General features: G+C 40.8%; 3 protein-coding genes across 7 annotated transcripts in view; 2 read left to right on the top strand and 1 right to left on the bottom strand.

Annotated features, from left to right (window-relative positions):
* The window catches only part of LOC100745443, a 41,317-nt gene extending 35,928 nt beyond the window's left edge, over window positions 1–5,389 (top strand). Inside the window, exons 2-3 of one of the 2 annotated variants that reach the window (XM_033318952.1) lie at window positions 2,903–3,233; window positions 3,486–5,389. In XM_033318952.1, coding sequence (XP_033174843.1) covers window positions 2,903–3,233; window positions 3,486–3,614 — 460 coding nt within the window. In that variant the 3' untranslated portion in view covers window positions 3,615–5,389. Of the gene's footprint in view, window positions 1–2,902; window positions 3,234–3,485 lie in introns of those variants that run through there. The other variant, XM_033318951.1, reaches the window with a different exon arrangement.
* A 1,874-nt stretch (window positions 5,390–7,263) lies between these two features.
* Window positions 7,264–11,523, top strand: LOC100745322. The gene is made up of 3 exons (XM_033318963.1): window positions 7,264–9,719; window positions 10,301–10,584; window positions 10,673–11,523. Exons 1-3 carry the CDS (start codon window positions 9,678–9,680, stop codon window positions 10,869–10,871), a joined length of 525 nt encoding a protein of 174 aa, XP_033174854.1. The 5' UTR covers window positions 7,264–9,677; the 3' UTR covers window positions 10,872–11,523.
* On the bottom strand, window positions 11,242–17,201 carry LOC100745197. Of its 4 annotated transcripts, XM_033318947.1 has the most exons (9): window positions 16,865–17,201; window positions 14,542–14,759; window positions 14,160–14,405; window positions 13,810–14,067; window positions 13,334–13,726; window positions 13,106–13,257; window positions 12,762–13,010; window positions 12,104–12,109; window positions 11,242–11,948 (listed from the first exon to the last, which is right to left on the bottom strand). In XM_033318947.1, the coding sequence occupies exons 1-7, from the start codon at window positions 17,034–17,036 to the stop codon at window positions 12,773–12,775; spliced, it is 1,677 nt and encodes a 558-aa protein (XP_033174838.1). In that variant the 5' UTR covers window positions 17,037–17,201; the 3' UTR covers window positions 11,242–11,948; window positions 12,104–12,109; window positions 12,762–12,772. The 4 variants fall into 4 exon arrangements, with proteins under 4 accessions (XP_033174838.1, XP_033174839.1, XP_012238393.1 ...); XM_033318948.1 differs by lacking the exons at window positions 11,242–11,948; window positions 12,104–12,109 and adding an exon at window positions 12,653–12,674; XM_012382970.3 differs by lacking the exons at window positions 11,242–11,948; window positions 12,104–12,109 and having other exon boundaries at window positions 12,666–13,010; window positions 13,334–13,422; window positions 13,519–13,726.
* Between the last annotated feature and the right edge of the window lie 15 nt (window positions 17,202–17,216).

Genomic DNA, 17,216 nt, shown 5'->3' with positions numbered 1-17,216 from the left:
GGGGCGGGTGGGGGTGGACGGCGACAGACAGCACGGGAATCGGAGTAAATAGGTCGAGGACTTTGAGGAAATAGGTCAGCTTCGAGCGAGGCGGATCGATGAACAGCTTATGCGTTTCGTTACGATCGACGTGGAAACAAACTGCCGGCTTTCCATCGGCTTTATTTGCCGTCCGAGTGCAAACTAACGCCGACTTCTCGCGAACCGTCTTTTCGTCCGTGCAAATGCGAAGTAGCGTACGGTGACACGCTCTGGTTTCGAGTTCCGTTCTCGAGAGGACGAGTCATCCCCGAGTTTATTCCGAGATCGAATTCCAACGGTTCGCGATATCGAAAACGAGCGTCCTCCTCGCGGTCTAAAAAAACTCGAGGATGCGGTTCGGCTTGGAAAGCCACGTTGGAAAAGATCGAAGGATACTTCGTCGAACGCGGACGTGGCTTGAAATAACGGGTTGCGTCGACGTTCCGTGATAAACAGAGAAAGGGGAAGTTGAAGAGAGGGGTGGAAGCTCGATTGGTGGGAGGGGCGGGCGTGCGAGAGAGACAGTGAGCGGTAGTTGCAAACATCTCCCGCCACGAATCCGCTTAAAAATAAAGTCTTACGCCGGTGTTCGAGTTGGTCCGTGCGAAATCACAGAAGAGTTCTCTCGGTGACAGGGTCGAGGAAGCGCTTGAACCGCTAGGCGAAACGTCGACGAGCGACGAGGAGATCGAGTTCGGTTAAAAGAAGAGACAGAGGGGAGAGAGAGAGAGAGAGAGAGAGAGAGATAGAGAAGGAAGAGGAAGAGCGATCGAGAGAAGAACGACAATGGACAGTTCCGTGAGTCGATATCGCGATCGTTACCACGTCCAGGTGTAATAAAGTGCCTGGTTCGGGGAAGTAGCGCGGAAAACCGGAGTAAACTCGTCGCGTATCTCCGATGTTGATATCGAACGACGTGGATTCGCGAGCGCGAGCAAAATGACGACCACCCACGGAGGCCACGTGTATTACGTGATCAAGGTGCCCAAGGAGACGGATGGCAATGAAAGGTAATCGGCTTAAAAGCGAACGAGCTGCGGACCAACACGTTCCACCCACGCTCCTTTCCACCTCAAATTTACGCAATTGGAACAAACCGACCGGAGTAGCTCTCGCTCGTCCAACGGAACTATCGCGCGTAAACCGATCGAACGAAAGACGCGAGTTTTCAGACTCGTTGGAGTCCACCGGGCGTGTGGACCATCGAGAGTCGAAGAGGATAATAGCGCGAAAAGCAAACTGTTTCGTTTTTGCGTACATCGCGTTACGATTACGTACGTTGACACGCATACGTACGCGCATACAGTCGTTGCCGATACCGCAACGACAGATCGAAGATAAATTCGTAATCCATTGACTCGTGGCAGCTCTCGATTTTAAATTTTCCATTCGCCGTTCCTTTCCCAAGTTCGTCCGTTTCGTATTTGCCGCGCGATTTACAGCCACTCGGTGCAGAGCAAATACGTACGGCGCGCTTTAACCCTTTGCACTGCTATGTCGAGTGTGACTCGACGTCAGTTTTTCTCTCAGACATTCTTTCACGTGCGCGTTTTCTTGTGAAACGCGCGAAAGAGAAGCGGCATTGCATCCTGGAAATTCTTTCAAGATATATCATACACTTAAAAATTAGAAAATACGACAATAGAGTGAATAGAAACTGGTATTTAATTTCTTTCTTCCTTTACTTATTTAAATTGTCCTATTTTCTAGTTCAAGCAAATTTCAAATAAAACGCTTAAAAGCATTGGCAGCTGCTGCTAACGAAATTGAAATAAAATTCCGAGTGCAAAGGGTTAAATAAGACACACTCGACCATATTTACTAGCTCTGAGTATATTATATGCAGGAAGATTTTTCTGAAATGGAAATTTGCACACCAACGTCCTTGAGAGAAAAAGTTTCTTTGTGCAACAAACGATTCCTCTCTCAAAGAGGATTTACAGTAGTCGATCATTGGTTTACCTGTCGCGTTGATCAACTTCTTGATAACGATATTAAATAACACGATCGCTTCCTTGTTCCCTGTTGATGTGAAAGGCGGTCGGTTTGTCGCCGCGCGGATCCCCACGGCTCCTCCCATTGTTGTCGGTACACGATGGCGGAACTGCGGACAAACGCGATGGAATGCAATCTGCGAAGATTAATCGCAGCAGGGAAAGTGAGGGAGAGTCGGCACTCGTTGTTAGTTTCGCAATATCGAACATTATTAGTCTCGTTGGCTGTGGTCCAACGGTTCCGCCGAGCCTACCAACGCTAACCATTTAACGTTACTTTTCCTGCCGAACGAATACTCTCCTTTTATTCTCTTTTATTCATCCTTTACCGTGCATTCTCTCGTTTTGTCGATTATATTTCGAACTCGTGCAAGATTTATTTTCGTTGTTTAACGAGATACACCGATATTTGTGTCCGATTTTCTTTGGAACGTTGAACGAGTAAATAAAAAATGTGGAAAGTACAACGAATTGATAGAATGAAAATCGTGAACCTTAGACGAACTGCTGGCGAGAATGATCGCGTGTGCACTCGTTACACGTGCACACCAAAGAGGGGGAAGAAGATAGGCTGCAATTAGATGGAATACGATATCGTGGTCAATGTCACGGCTAACCAGGAGTGGCAATTATAATTAAGCCTAATTTATGGTTACGTTTCAAGCACGAAATAAGAAGGCTAACGAACAAAAATACGTGCACACCTAAGTTGGTCGTTATCGGCGAGCTTGAAACGAGTATCAAACCATTGAAACTCGAAGGTAGATGTTTCCAGTGTAAAAGCGATTAGCTGCGCGAGGTCGTTCGGTATAATTTAGCGTCTAATGGAATTGTACGCTCGTCTACGAACGATGGTAAAAATTTAATGGGAAAAAATGAATTTTCAGTACGGACAGTGGTTGGGATAATCCGTTCAGACCAGACGGCGATCTTTCGAGGGAAGCAGACGAGATAGTTGAATTGATAAAAGGTGGAAAACCCATCACACCGACCCCTGGACAAACCGCTCCTCCGTTGCCAGGGTGCGACGCTGTTACCAGCAATGCGCAGACCACCGTTGACCACGACTCCAGTTCCAGTCCCCTGTTGAAATCCTCAGCGAACTCGACGAATCGACACGCCAACTCGTCGCCGAAGCCTGGCCAGGAAAATGGAAACGCCCATGGTACACCGATGAAAGCTGCAACCGCCAACAACCAGCAATCTGTCAACGATAAGGTAACGATATATTAGCATTTTTAATCGAACATTTCGTGTCGTCGAATAGTCACGCAATCCGCCGACTGTTCAACCGTTAAACGAGTGGTTTCCGTAAAAGTTGCCAGTCACCTGAAACGTTAACGGTGAATTATATTATCATAGCAGATTTCTGGCTGGAATCCCATCGGTAAACGTATTTTTTCATCGAGAAAAATCATGCACGACGACGTTCGAATACGGAGTAACGAGATGTGATTAAACGTTTTGCAGGTTGTCGCATCGAGAGCAGCTACCGTCGAAGTGGCCAGAATGACGGCACAGGGACCAGGCGACGCTTCGCAGGTCGAACACGTCACCTTAAAGAAGAAGCCTAAATGTAAATGTTGTCTTCTGCAGTAATGGAAAGGATACAAGCTACCGCATGGATGTCTCAGCAGTCGGATGATTCAACGTCGTTGAAGGTGCATCGGGACTTGGTCGCCGATAACTTTGCGGTTCACGTTTTTCGAAATGGTCGCTGTACGAGTGCCGTGGAAAACATTTTCTTGCAATGCAATTTCTTCTGTTGCATCCTACCGTAGAAACGAGTTTCACGGAGATACGGAGGAACTGAGATACGCAGGGCAAATGTGCGATCGCGTGAACGCGTCGTATTCCTATTTCCGCAACGAGATCGACGATTTTTCTACGACGAGGATAAGAATCGGTCGTGTCAATCGTCGAAATCGATCTACTCGTAGGATCGAAGATTCGTACAGAGAACGCGAGCGATGGTTGTCGATACGAATGAGAAGAGAATCCCGATACCGGTTGAAACAACGATGATACCGAGCGAATTGACATGACGCGACACTGAGGAAGATACCTGAACGAGCGTAGAAAAGCACCGAGCCTCTTGATAGCCTTTCAGAAAGACAGTGGAGTGTCTATAAAGTAACAGACTATATAAAAGAAGAGAATAAATAAAAAAAAAATTATATATATATATATATATACATACACATAAAACTATATTGTAGATACAGAAATGGTAGTTGTATAGCTTATATGCTTTTATTATTGTGGTTAATTACTGTCAAAATTATCGTGATTTCGGGAATATTTTCGCGCGTTGCCGCGTGAAAATGGCGAGACGCGAGCGTGAAAGAAAAAGTCGCAGTTGCACAGAATGTTTCAAAGTTACTGAGTTTAAAGAACGCCATTACTTCGTTGGACATCGATATAATATCACAGATTATTCATAGACTCTCGTTTTTACTAAAACTCAGAATCTCTATAGGCAAAACTTTTACGAAATTTTTTAACATCGCGTAGAATGTGCGCTATCGAAAACTGTACGTACGATGATCGTTGAAAGAGACGACGCAACTCGATGAAAAGAGAAACGTCAAGCCGGCCGTATTTCTTTTCTCGCGATTAAGCATGAGAACGCGTAGTATTTTCTCTTATTGCGAAGAAGATATCGTCTATCGAACCGCTTTACTTTCACACACCGATCTTTTCTTCTCTATTCTGTTGCCATTCTTTTCTACACCTCGCATCAAAGAAACGCAAACCTATCGAAAGAGAAAGCTGTAATTAAGCGAGCTGGCGCTCGCCAGTCTAAACGCGTGAGTAACTATTCAGGATCGTCAAACATGAAATGTGTAAATATCGCGATATTTTTTGAAACAAAGTGTGATTGTCGGCGATCCGAAGAGTGCGAGAACGCGTTACGTTCCATTCGAGTTGGTGCGGACGAACGGATTCGACGACGACGTGGCTTGCTCTCCGCGCTCCAACTCTAGTTTCTCGATTGCTGCAGCGGCACAAATTAATTAAGCGTCGAGAACGCTACGGTAACTCGTAGACGATAGGGCGCACGGATGAACGATTTCTTTCTCGGGACTTGTTCGATTCGATGATCGTGTTACAAATTATTTATTTCATTTTATGCGTTTTACTTTTACTTCGATGTGTCCTTTCACCGCTACGTTCCATTCATTTTATTTAACCATGTATACGTGTATGACGTGTATCTTACAAGGCGAATCTTTCCGAAAGTATAGAGATTTAAAAAGACACTCGTTTAAAATGAGTAAAAGGCACGTTTATGAAACGTATATGCTAAAAATGTTCGTTGGAAGGAAAACCGTTGATCGGTTTTATGCGTATTAATAATAATGTAACAGGGAGAAAACGCCAGATCGTGGAAAACTGCTCGGTTCTTCAACCATTGCGTATACAGATACAGAAAGAACGCAAGGATCCGCCCTGTGTCGAGCGGTGCTTGTTTCGCGTTAATGGTTGTACGTGTGTGCGTGGCTGTGTGTCTGCACGAGTGCCTGTATTTTTTAATACACATATCCGCATATTTTTTCTAGATCGTCCGAGCAAAAGATATTTATGAAAAATATGCGATCCTATGGTGAAGGATGATGAAATAGGAAGCGAAAGAAAGAACGAGACCGACACCAGCGGAATAAGATTTCCTTTATTTTCGTTCATTGTACGCCGTTGCATTGTATGTATGGCAAAGCGTGTAATATAAAGTTGTAAGTAACAGAAGATCCTGAATAATTTACTCGCGTCCTCGCAGATTGTAATCGAAAGTGACGTACCAGCAAGGAAATCTAAACGGAAAGAGTATTAAATACTATGTGTATATCTCTAAAACAAACATACATGTATATTTACGCGTTTGCACACTTGCGTGTACACGCTCACGCACACGCACACGAAACGTGGAGAAACATTGAACAATTCCGAGGACCTTTCCGCGAATTTCGCTCCGATTCGTGTTTCTCAAGCTAATAATATCAAATCTACGTGGATATTCAAACTTTACACTGGAAATCTTTTGAATGTTAATGGTCTTGACGCGTCCAGGGTGTAGGGATTTCGCGCGATTCGACACACAACCAACCGATTATCCGCAAAATGCAAATATTTTCTTATCGATTCGTTCGATTCTATGCTCCGAGACATGCTCGCCGATAAAACGAATATCAGCCTCGAAAGATCGGTCGCGAAAGAACAAACACGGCATGTTAACACCACCGGGAAGATGATGAAACTCTCGAAGCTTGGTTTTCTTGTGCCGGTAGTTCCTCCGAGATATCTGGCACGATTAAACGCACCGATTTACGCTCGTGTCGCGTCAAAACTATTAATACTCGTTTTATATAATATATATCTACAGCAACTCTATACGAACATTAGGCTAATTTGACAAACATTTCGGTGTTAAAACTGGCGGAAATTGGAGCGATCCGAGCGAAGCAACGGGCATATCCGTTACGGGACAACAGGACGCGGTCGATTGGAATCGCGTACGGCAATGTTTTGGTCTCTGAAAGCCTTAGCGCGTTTCATCGAGTACCTAAATATATTTTGTATCGAGAGAAATCGGGTGTTCAATCATACGAGTTATACGTAATGCTGAAGAAAGTGAGGTACGAAGGGTGCTGAGTAACGAAGATTAAAGGTATTATTTTACTAAACAAAAATGTAGGTGCGTGTGCGCTCACAGAAATACATATGTACGTGATACAAACGAGCAAACGGTAATTCGTACACATTCGTGTTCAAGAATAAAAAGGATGTAAGGCGCCGTACACAAGTTTGTTCGATTAGCGTCTCAACGTACGGCATCTTTTTAATTTGTAAAAAGTACTATAAGGGTAGATTCAGAGCCTAAAGCGAACACGCGTTCGAAGTCATGTTGACAGAGGACCGATTCTTTCATTTCAACGATCGCTTGTTTACGTTAGAGAGCGAGATCACCTTTAATTTCAACGCAAATCTAAATTTAACACTGCCTGTGATATCTTGAAAGCAATCTTATTCTCGCGGCCATGAATCATTCCAAACATCTCAATGAGTATTACCACGTAATAGAGGGTCAAGTTAATAGCTGTCTGTGTTGTCCATGGTTAATATCGAGCACGAGAGTTTTATCGTCCTGATACGACGTGATTTCGAGGATGCGTTCATCGAAAATCCTGTCAGCCTCTTTTAAACTCTGAACCTATGCCGATAGCACTTTATAAATGTTAAAAAGAATAGCCTGGTTACAGACGAGCGGTATACTTCGAGGTTATCTCTTTGGCGAAATATTTTGAATCGATCGAGGTGAGTTGAGCGAGTCGTCGAGTTGCACGAGAAGATGCGACGTTACCAACGAGTGGAATCCACCGAAATTCTTAACGTCTGTTCCCACGCAAAATGTTGATTTTGCTGAGCTTACAGATACTGAGCGAATATTAAATGTCTTGTTAAGAAAAAAAAAAAAAAGAACAAAAAGAAAACGGAGTAAAAACATCTTTAGAGATATCAAAACCCAGCAAACCTATCACTCATTCCCTACTTCTATGTTTCATCTTTTACTCGGGGAGAATAGAATTAAAATACGGGTGAAGGATATCGTCTCTGCGAGCCCCTTCCTGTATATGGTTTCTAGCCTTCGTCCGTTTACGTAAGGCGACGATCCAGCCAAGTTCAGCGATCTAACGGCGCAACATGAAAGATCGTACAGTAGGTAAAAACGCGAGTTTTTATTTACGTTGTTGCACGAAATAGTCGAAAGCATTGGAATCCCGTTGGCGATCGAACGGTTGCTCGAAATTGAATTTGATCGTTCTTTCGTTAGCTACGTTTCTCATTTTAATCGGACACGCGCGAGATAACAGGCGAGAGGTTAGATACGAAGAATCTCGAAGATGAAAGAACACTGGGAAAAGTCAGATGTAAATCACGGGAGATAAATCCGTCGTATCGTAGAAAGTACACGCGCGTGGGTATCTGTTCTCATACGATAACGTGCGCGGAATTACGCGATAGCGCGTGGATGCGCGCGTGTATATCTTATTTACAAACGACAAAGTCCTTTCTCTCTCGTACATTCAAAGGAAAAGCAGCTGTTGGATTATGAAATCGTTACGTGGTACGAACGATTGGTGCAGAGTCGCGCATTAGAACGGAAGGTCCCATCGGGACGCTCTTCGAGGTACATAAGATGAGCCAAGTTGAGTCTAGAAAAACTCCGGGTACTTTCAAACAGGGTTCTCGATCGAAACCTGGCCGTTCGCCAGCGATCGACTACGAAAGGCCAATGACCCTCCCTCGATATCGTTCGATTTGTCGTTCATCCGAGTTCGAAGAACGAGACCGAGATGGCGATCCACGTGTCTAGTAATGTAGATTATGAGCAGGATAGGAGAGAGAAGATTCAGGGCAAACCTGACGATCTTTGAACCTAGCACTGCTTCGATCGAGGATCGGAATCGAGATCGGTCGCGAACAGAACGGAATGATGATCACGTCGTGTCGACTGTTGACTACTGGGCACACGGAATGCGATGGGTTCGGTACGAAAGGACCAATGAATAAAAGGATAAAATGTCAGCGCGACTCTGTTGCTACCTACAAAAGAGCAAACGCATCCTATTAGCGGTTCAGAGATCGTATTGTTTGCCCGCGTGCCCTTAAAAGAGCGAAATCTCATCCATCGTAACGACGTTGGCCTTTGAATCGCGTGGCAAACGGATGACGATAAATCCAGCCGTCTCCGCGTCCCCACACGATCGAGAGAAAATAAGCGCAAACCAATACGCGAGTCTCACGCGCGACCGCATATGTCTTATGCGAGCAATTCATCGAGAACGTGCAACAATCCGTGTATCCTAAGAGATTTACAATGCAAAGCGTCCCTTCCGTGGGATTCCTCTATTACCTCGAAACTATGCATTATCATCATTCGATAACAAATCTCTCGTAGAAAAATTGTAAAACTTCATCCACCCTGTCGAGTAGGCGCTTACGTTTCGAAATACTGTTAGAGGGTCGATTAATTTCCCAAGTAACTTGTATCGCTTTGTAAACACCGTTTCTTCTCATCCTTTGATACCACTTCGTCCTTGTATTTACTTATCTATTTATTATATTAAATTAATCGTCGCTAAGCGATGAAAATGTTGACACTTGGTTGTTTGCAAACCATATCGTAATCATAAAAGAAACTGGACAAAATCTTGAAATCACGCTCCACGTTTCGAAGACAGCGTACTTTTGGATGAAGTGAATTTAAAGAATTGAAAGATCTTTAAAAAGGATCTAATCTATAGAAGAACAGTTCGTAATTAAGAGGCGAGGTGTTTGATGAGGAATGATCGAAAAGGAAGGAGATTTAGATTTCTAAATGAGATGCAATAGAAGTTATAGAGAAGAGAAAAATATGAGTACCAAACTGAGTCTGGTTGAAAGGACGTACGAGCGAACGAGATTCGTGATCCCTGTGGTTCCCTGCGACAATCGACAGTCTCAGAGGGGGAAAAAAGCATCGTCCTTGCATAGAGCTAGTGGCGGCTATATAAAAGCGGACAGAGCGAAGATGCACAGACGTTAGTGACTTCTGAAATCCAGCAATATCATCGCGAGTGCCTTGGGGGATGCCATTTAAAGTGTCATCAGTGTGATTAATCTATGGTGATGATGACCACCCGGAAAATTGTGCCTCAGTCGCTGGTATGTTTTCAATTCGACTCAATTCAATATAACCATGGTAAAGTAATTTGAAATTTGAGATCCTAACCCCTTGCGTATCTGAGATTCCCGCGCAACACGTATCTACGTGCGTCGCGGATAATACACCGGCTATTTATGATTTTCATTTTTCCCTTCGAAGCGAATAAACGAAATTCGATAAAAAAGATTACATTCAAATCGATTAAGAGGGAAAGTATTAAATAGAAAGTGTCTTTTTATACGGGTGCACATATAATACGTAATACGTATTAGGAGAGATAACAGATCGTAAAATCGAGAGTCGTACTTTTACTATACGTTCCCATCGGTCAAGAGGTCATCACGAATCGTTCGACACGAAAGTCGAGTTCACCTCGGGTAAGCGTCCATTTGTTATATATCGAAGAGAAAAACGGCTAATTCCTGTAAACCGTACACAATACAATCACATCTGAAAAGAACTGAGAATGTCACTGTGATTTGTGTAACGTGTGTGAAGAGTTACGCTGATCTCATGATTCCAATCATTTCCAAAACCGTCCTCGTTAATCGAATTTTACATCGTTCCTCTCTGATCCCAGATTCTCTGGCTAATGATTCTCGGCACGTGGCGTTGCACCGGTGAAAAGTTATCACCCGATCAGAAGGCGCCTTTGTTTGCTCGTGGTTCTGGCGGACTGGCTTTAAACACGCCGTTCGAGGATAATAAAGCTAGGAATCGTCCGAATTTGAACGTAAACGCGCCAGTGGACGACGTACAAAAAGAAGAAACGGAAATGCTGAAATTGGTGGACGGTGAGCTAGTGCGAACTGTAAAAGGGAGCTTCTCTTACCAAAGCCCGGAAGGCCTTCCCATCTCTGTCAAGTGAGGGGCAACTTCTCAATTTTTCTTTGGTAGCGGGTTTTTGTTGTTTCGTTTCAATATTTATCCTTACTTTCGTACGCGTTTGAAGGTATGAGGCTGACGAAAACGGAAATAGAGCCAGCTTCAAGTTTGGTACCGGCGACGCAAGTAGTGGCAGTTTGTCCCCGGCTGGTCGTACTTCTGGATCAGGAGGCCAAAATGGACATGGCGGTGGTCAGGAACCGAACGGATCTAAAGGCTACCCACCATCGAAAGGCATCGGCAGAAGTTACCTACCGCCACAATAGAGAAACATCAGAACTTTTTTCGATCAAACATTACTAACAAATCTTCGATGCTCCAATATTATCTCAGTAAAAAATTGTCTCATTATCCTGTAATATAATTTATGGAAATTTATGTTATTAATATTATACTATATATTAATATTAATATTATAATTATATATATATAATTATATACATTATATTATAATTATATACATTATATTATAATTATATATATAATTATATACATTATAATTATATATATTACATTAATATCATAATTAATATAAAAGATATATTTTGTACAATTTCTTCAACATCGTGATCTCTTGTATAAAAGTTTTATCCAGTTATCGTAATTGCATGCTTTCTCCAACTTTATTTGTCTAACTTGTCGATGAATGTATTCTTATTAAGGCAGTTTAGTAGTCCCGGTCTCGATTTACCATTCAAGTAATCGCAAAATAGTTGACAAACTAGTTGATTCGTTTTCGAACATATCAAACTTTTATAAACTAAGAAATAAAATATATTTTTTCACAAATGTTGATATTACAATTTAACAATTCTACCAATGATTATACACCTCCCACTTTTTCATAACATTCTCTTCACGTATAGCAAATGCGGGCACACACACATACAACTAATAATTTCTTTCATAAAATGCAACTAACAGAAATATAAATAAAAGAATATGAATTTTGTCCCTTCTAATTCGCATTACGCCGTTGAATGCAAGATTACAAATGTTAGGTGCATGCGGAAATAATAGCTGTAAATTAACAACGCATGTACACTATGAACGTAAATCTAACGAGGCATTATTATTATCATCGTATACACCTATTAACTTCCTCTGCATGATTGAGGTGTAATAAGTAGTTATCACGATAGTGCTTGCTGCTGCTCCTGCTGATGTAGACATCGCTATAAGATATTGCTGCTTTCTTCTCATTTATGTGCCATGGAAGAAAAATTGAACTACCGGGCGCCGAGATTCGAACTCGGGTTCCGAACGTTCGTAACCACTGCGCTACCGTCGTCGGGTAGAAGATAATGTCGAGTGGCGGTATTTGTTGTCGAGTGCCGCCACAGTACCCCTTTACCAGTGATAACGTTTCTTCCTAGTGTGGTAAAGCGTCAGCCGATTGTTGTCAAGCCCGTGCAGATGTTGTACGTTGTCTTCGATGTGGCGATGGATACCTGCCGGTACGGCGCGGAGCGTTTCCCCGTACAGTCGTAGGGCCCCTCTTCCTCTTTTTATGACGTGCTGGTGGTGATGTCCGTGAACTTTGCAATGGCTACATTACTCCTGGCTTGGTCATCGTCTTGTGTTATCCACCAGTCACCAGCTTGCGTGGGTCGGCGGTGAGGCGTCGAAGTTTTGCCGAAGGAAAGGCCGTTCCGTGTGCGTCGTAGCGGTAGATCCAGATTGCCACCGGTCTTAGATTCGCGATGATCGAAGTCTTGGATAGCGATATCACGATCGCACACCTCTTTTCGCTGTCGGATCACGTCGGGGTCACCATCAATTTGAGGTGTGCGTGTTGTCCGTGATGATCGCAGCTGCTGGTTGTAGATGTCGCTGCTGGGGTACTACTCGGTTTTTCTTCTAATTTAGATGCGTGGAAGAGAAATCGGAACTCCGGTCGCCGGAATTCGAACCCGGGTCCCGAACGTTCGTAACCTAAGGCGCTAACCACTGCGCTGCCGTCGTCCGACACTAGTTAGTGTCGAGTGGTGGTATTTGCTGTTGAGACCGCCACATGACCAACCACATAAGCCATAATAAAAATACGTTTGTTGCGTATTAATCCTAATCTGCACGTTAAATCGTAAAACGTATTTATTTTTACGAAATTTAATTTCTTTACAAAGAAATAAAATACTTGATAAACACGTACTGACTTGATTAAAGTTTATCTTTCGGAACCACGGTAGGTGGTGTAACCAAATGGACTCAGAAGCACTGGTATGTGATAGTGACCAGCAGGGTTTTTTACATCAAAAACAATCTCGATAAACGGATACATTGTTTCTATCCTTCTTAGCGTAAAATATTTATCAACATCGAAGTGAATCTTGTAACGTCCAGCTGTGAAATTAACTTTCATGTTATCCACCAAATCTACGCATCGACCATTCGGGCTCGTATTACTGGAACAAAGGAAAATAGATCTTGCGTACTTTATTGTAGAATTAATAGATTCTGGTGTGATAAATGCAGAAAATATTTGATTTCAGTATTATACCTTTCATTTAAAAAAGTCCACCTCCCATCCATTAACTTATAAAGGCTAACTTGCAAACCTCCAATTGGTAAACCTTTACTAGTGTCAATAACGTGAGTTGAAATGCAAGGCTTTTTAATTGTTGGATTATTAACGGTTTTTAAAAGTACATGCTAGAAGAACCATAGTGTTTAAATATTGATAAGGCAAGAAATGCCATTAATTTGCAAATACCAAAAATCGACATACTCTTTTCGGATTTTGATAACTAGTACTTGCTACATCTAACTGATCCTTGTTTATCTGAGCACCTTTCGCGGCATCCTCTGCTTGATTAGCTACAATTGTAGTTTTTTTATCAGCCATTACCAACGTAGGAAATTTACCCTTTAATTTACTCAGCACATACTGAGCACCAGGTTGGAATGTACCACCTGTCAAAGTCAGAGTTTTTCCACCCGTCGCCAAAGTAATCGTTTTACTTTGCGCAGGTGCAATGGGGATTGTATTCACTGGCTGAAGCACACCGATGGTGTTAGTACTAGGTGCGACCGAGGAACTAATTTGATAAGCTGTACCTAAAATAGGTAACGGACATGCCACCATTATTCCCGAATCTCCTTGTTGTTTGCATTCATCTTGCTAAAACATCATTTATATTTTATTTGGACCTTTTGTTATAATATCATTTATAGTATATTTTTTATATTGTTATATACATTCACCAATAATTTTGCAGATTTTCTATCTAATTTACTATCGCCTCGTCGAATTGCTCTTCCATTTTCGCGTGATTCCTTTGATGATTCTTTACTAGAATCTTCAGTATCAGGAAGAATCGATACGACTTGCATATCTGAATTACTTTGATCTTCTGATTCTACAACTATTTCCATTTGTACAGTTTCTTGATTATCACTTTCTTCCAAATATTCACTCTGCATATGATCCATAGCTTCTGTCAAGGAATCCTCGCAGTTCTCCTAAATTAATGTAATTAAATTACAATAATGTGAAATATTCATGAATTTAATTTATAAAACATTTATTCCATACAAATAAAGGAATCACTCACCACCCTCCCTATTTTAATCTTTTTTATCGAATGCTTAACATCTTCTTCATCAGAAGGCATCTGCAACTGCATATCTTCTACATCATCTTCTTCCTCATCTTCTTCATCCTCAGCTTCAGCACCAACATCTTCGATTGGATCTTTAATCTGAGCTTCATCCAGCTCATCATCCGTTTCTAATCTCTCAACAACATATTCCACCTCATCTTCATTTTCTTCTATTTCAGTTTGAGTGTGTTCAATAGCCTAATAAAAAAATGCTTCAATCAATTTGTTTAATATTGCTTACCGTAATGTATCCCTTTATCACATGAACATAATTTAATTTTATCTAATTTATTCAAGCAGTATAAAGCTAATTACAAATGGGACGAATATAAACCTCAATTTCCTCGACTTCTTCTATTTCGACCTCTTCTACCGCGTTCGCCTTTCGAGCTGCAGCCTTCTTTTTTTCTTCCGCTTCGTGTGACAAAGCTGATCGTTGATGCTTCATCGTACATGTATGTTTTAACAAAGAAAGTCGGTGCGCATGGAGATTTTTCTTGCAATACAGACAATAAGCTCGTGTTGATTGGAACGGCACGGACGTCAACCATCCTATGGTAAAATATCATGTTAAATATTTCTTTGTTTGTTATTTTAAGCGCACTGTTCTCTCTTTCGAAAGGCTACGAAACATTCTGCCGAATATATCGTGTTACTAAACACATTTTAACTGTATGGTAACATCGAATCGAAGACTGACTTGGTAATACTTTTACTGGTAACTTATTAACGCTATGCTTCGCTCAACGAATCGAGTCAATCAAGGTAAATATAACTACATAAACACATTCTAGTGAAAACAGTCTCGTCGCATTTATAATCTCGATATATTATAAAATGAAAAATCACTTTCTTGTACATTTATATAGCTACTACTCTTAAGTCTTCTGTATCATGTAGAAAACTATCGTGGTCAATTTGTATACATTTAAATTTCATCTTTTAGTACATTATGAAATGTAGTCTTCTTAAAATTGGGTAATATAATCATTCAATTCTTATTTCAGAAACTTCTGTGGTAGGTAACTCCTGGTAGAGGCAGTTATTTTTACTATCTCTGTAAGAACTCTTTCGACACTGTTACTCTTTAGTTCTTTCTTATAGATATTTCATATAACGTTCTTTCTATTTGAACTCATAATTTCACTTGCTTTTTCCAATTAGCGATATCTGAAAGAATTAGAAAGTAGCAAAAAGGATTGTATATCTTGCAGAATACACAATCAAAGCACTGTTTATTTTGTATTGTGTTTTATATAGATTGATGTATCCAATATATCTTAATATAAAAATTATAGAGATCTGAATTTTTCTAAAAGAAAATAAAGTTTCGCTAAAAAATATTCCAGAAACTAAAGGAAAGATATGAAATTTAAATATGCGGAGAGGATGTGACAGTTTTTTTTCTACTATATCTTATACTATATCGAAAGCATAGACAAAAGCATCTATCCGCTAAAAAATCAACATGGTCGACAGAGCTAGCTAGGTGCGTTTCGTGTATGCGCGAGGAATTACGGTTTATTTTGAATAATTAAAATTGACTAGGTAGGTATTCTTTTATTATTGAAACAATCATAATAAACCCAGACAATAAAAGCAGTAAAATGAAATGTTACATATTTCTTAAATTAAGAAAGATAAAAAATTATAAGTTTAGTAATAACCTCTAATACAATAGTAGTAAGGAAATACGTATAAGCAAGAAATTTTATGTTGAAAGAGATTATTATTAAAAAAATATTAAAAATATTCTCTTAAATAATAAATGCTATTATAAATGAAATATTTATTGAGAAGAGTATATAACTTTTATACGCAAAAGTGAAATTTTACAATTATACTTATACTAGATTTGTTTATATGATCGGGCGCAAAATGACCCTTACTTCTATCAGCTATGTGGATTTTTTAGGCTTCACTCAATGGGCAATTTCCCCTAGCGAGTGTCCAGGTCTGTTTATACGACCATGGAAAAGACTTACAAGATTAATGTTTAGAAATGCAATTTTCTATTTTGTAATATATTGAAATTGTATAACCGACCCTGTTTCCCCTAGAGTTTGATCACGTGGTTTTATTTATCTCGATTGATTCGACTCGTTGAATGGACTACAGTCATGTGTCGCGTACGTAACACATTGAATTTTCCCATTTCTACAAAAAAATCTTGCGTCAAGTGAGAGTTATTTAAGTATGGATGAATTTGACCAGCTATGCTATATATATATAAACGATTATATTTAAATTTTACAAAGATTGATAATGCGTAATTCGAAATAGTGATACACGATAGTTATATACACTTCTAAGTATACTATAATAAGAAAATAAGATACAAGAAGAATATTGTGGCGAATTGAAGATGTTATAAATCGTAATAAGTATCTACCGCTGATGAAATTCAAAGGAAACAAAGTTGATTGTACTATTGCACGTGACAATGATTTCCTCTAAAAATAATTAACCGCTACTAATCAAAAACATCATTGCTTAATACTGTGACGAACCGACGGAGCTACGATTATTAAATACATATGAAGATATTCACCGTAGCACAATACGTTAGAATATGTGTTGAAGTGTTGAAGAAACGTATTCGTTTTAGCCGATAACGTGCTATTTCAAAATAAGCAATAAACAATAACAAAAAGTACCTTTAAAATCGGGCATTTGTTCCCATTCTTTACGGTACCGTTGCGTGTAGACACGCGTCTTGGCATGGCTGATTTTGCCTGTTGGAGTAAGACGCTGGCCCGTCGTGGTTAGTAGATTAGCGTGTAAGCTCGCCTCACTGGTCGTAATCATTGTCGGTTGTCTCTTCTCCATTCCTTCCGAACGAAGACCGATTCGAAATCGCCCGGATCTCAAAATACCCAAAATCGTAACACGAAATCACTAAATAGTTTTTTCCACGATGCAAGGGAGAGGGGGGGGCACGCGGTAAGCACCGAGATCTTCGCCTAGCCTAGTATTCAAGTTAACTCCCTAGCAATGGCGGACAACTGC

The sequence above is a fragment of the Bombus impatiens genome, unplaced genomic scaffold (genome assembly GCF_000188095.3).
Source record: "Bombus impatiens unplaced genomic scaffold, BIMP_2.2 scf_0019, whole genome shotgun sequence".
Classification (NCBI taxonomy): Eukaryota; Metazoa; Arthropoda; class Insecta; order Hymenoptera; family Apidae; genus Bombus; species Bombus impatiens.
Note: the sequence above shows the minus strand (reverse complement) of the source record. Positions and strands in the feature narration are given on the sequence as shown.

Excerpts from the sequence above, each read along its gene's own strand:
- LOC100745322 (XM_033318963.1), top strand. The coding sequence starts at position 9,678 with ATGGTGATGATGACCACCCGGAAAATTGTGCCTCAGTCGCTG. Across the intron at positions 9,720-10,300 it reads AAATTGTGCCTCAGTCGCTG|ATTCTCTGGCTAATGATTCT; the intron begins GTATGTTTTCAA and ends CTCTGATCCCAG. Across the intron at positions 10,585-10,672 it reads GGCCTTCCCATCTCTGTCAA|GTATGAGGCTGACGAAAACG; the intron begins GTGAGGGGCAAC and ends ACGCGTTTGAAG.
- LOC100745197 (XM_033318947.1), bottom strand. The coding sequence starts at position 17,036 with ATGGAGAAGAGACAACCGACAATGATTACGACCAGTGAGGCGAGCTTA. Across the intron at positions 14,406-14,541 it reads AAGAAGTCGAGGAAATTGAG|GCTATTGAACACACTCAAAC; the intron begins GTTTATATTCGT and ends TTTTTTTATTAG. Across the intron at positions 13,727-13,809 it reads GAAAATCTGCAAAATTATTG|CAAGATGAATGCAAACAACA; the intron begins GTGAATGTATAT and ends ATGATGTTTTAG.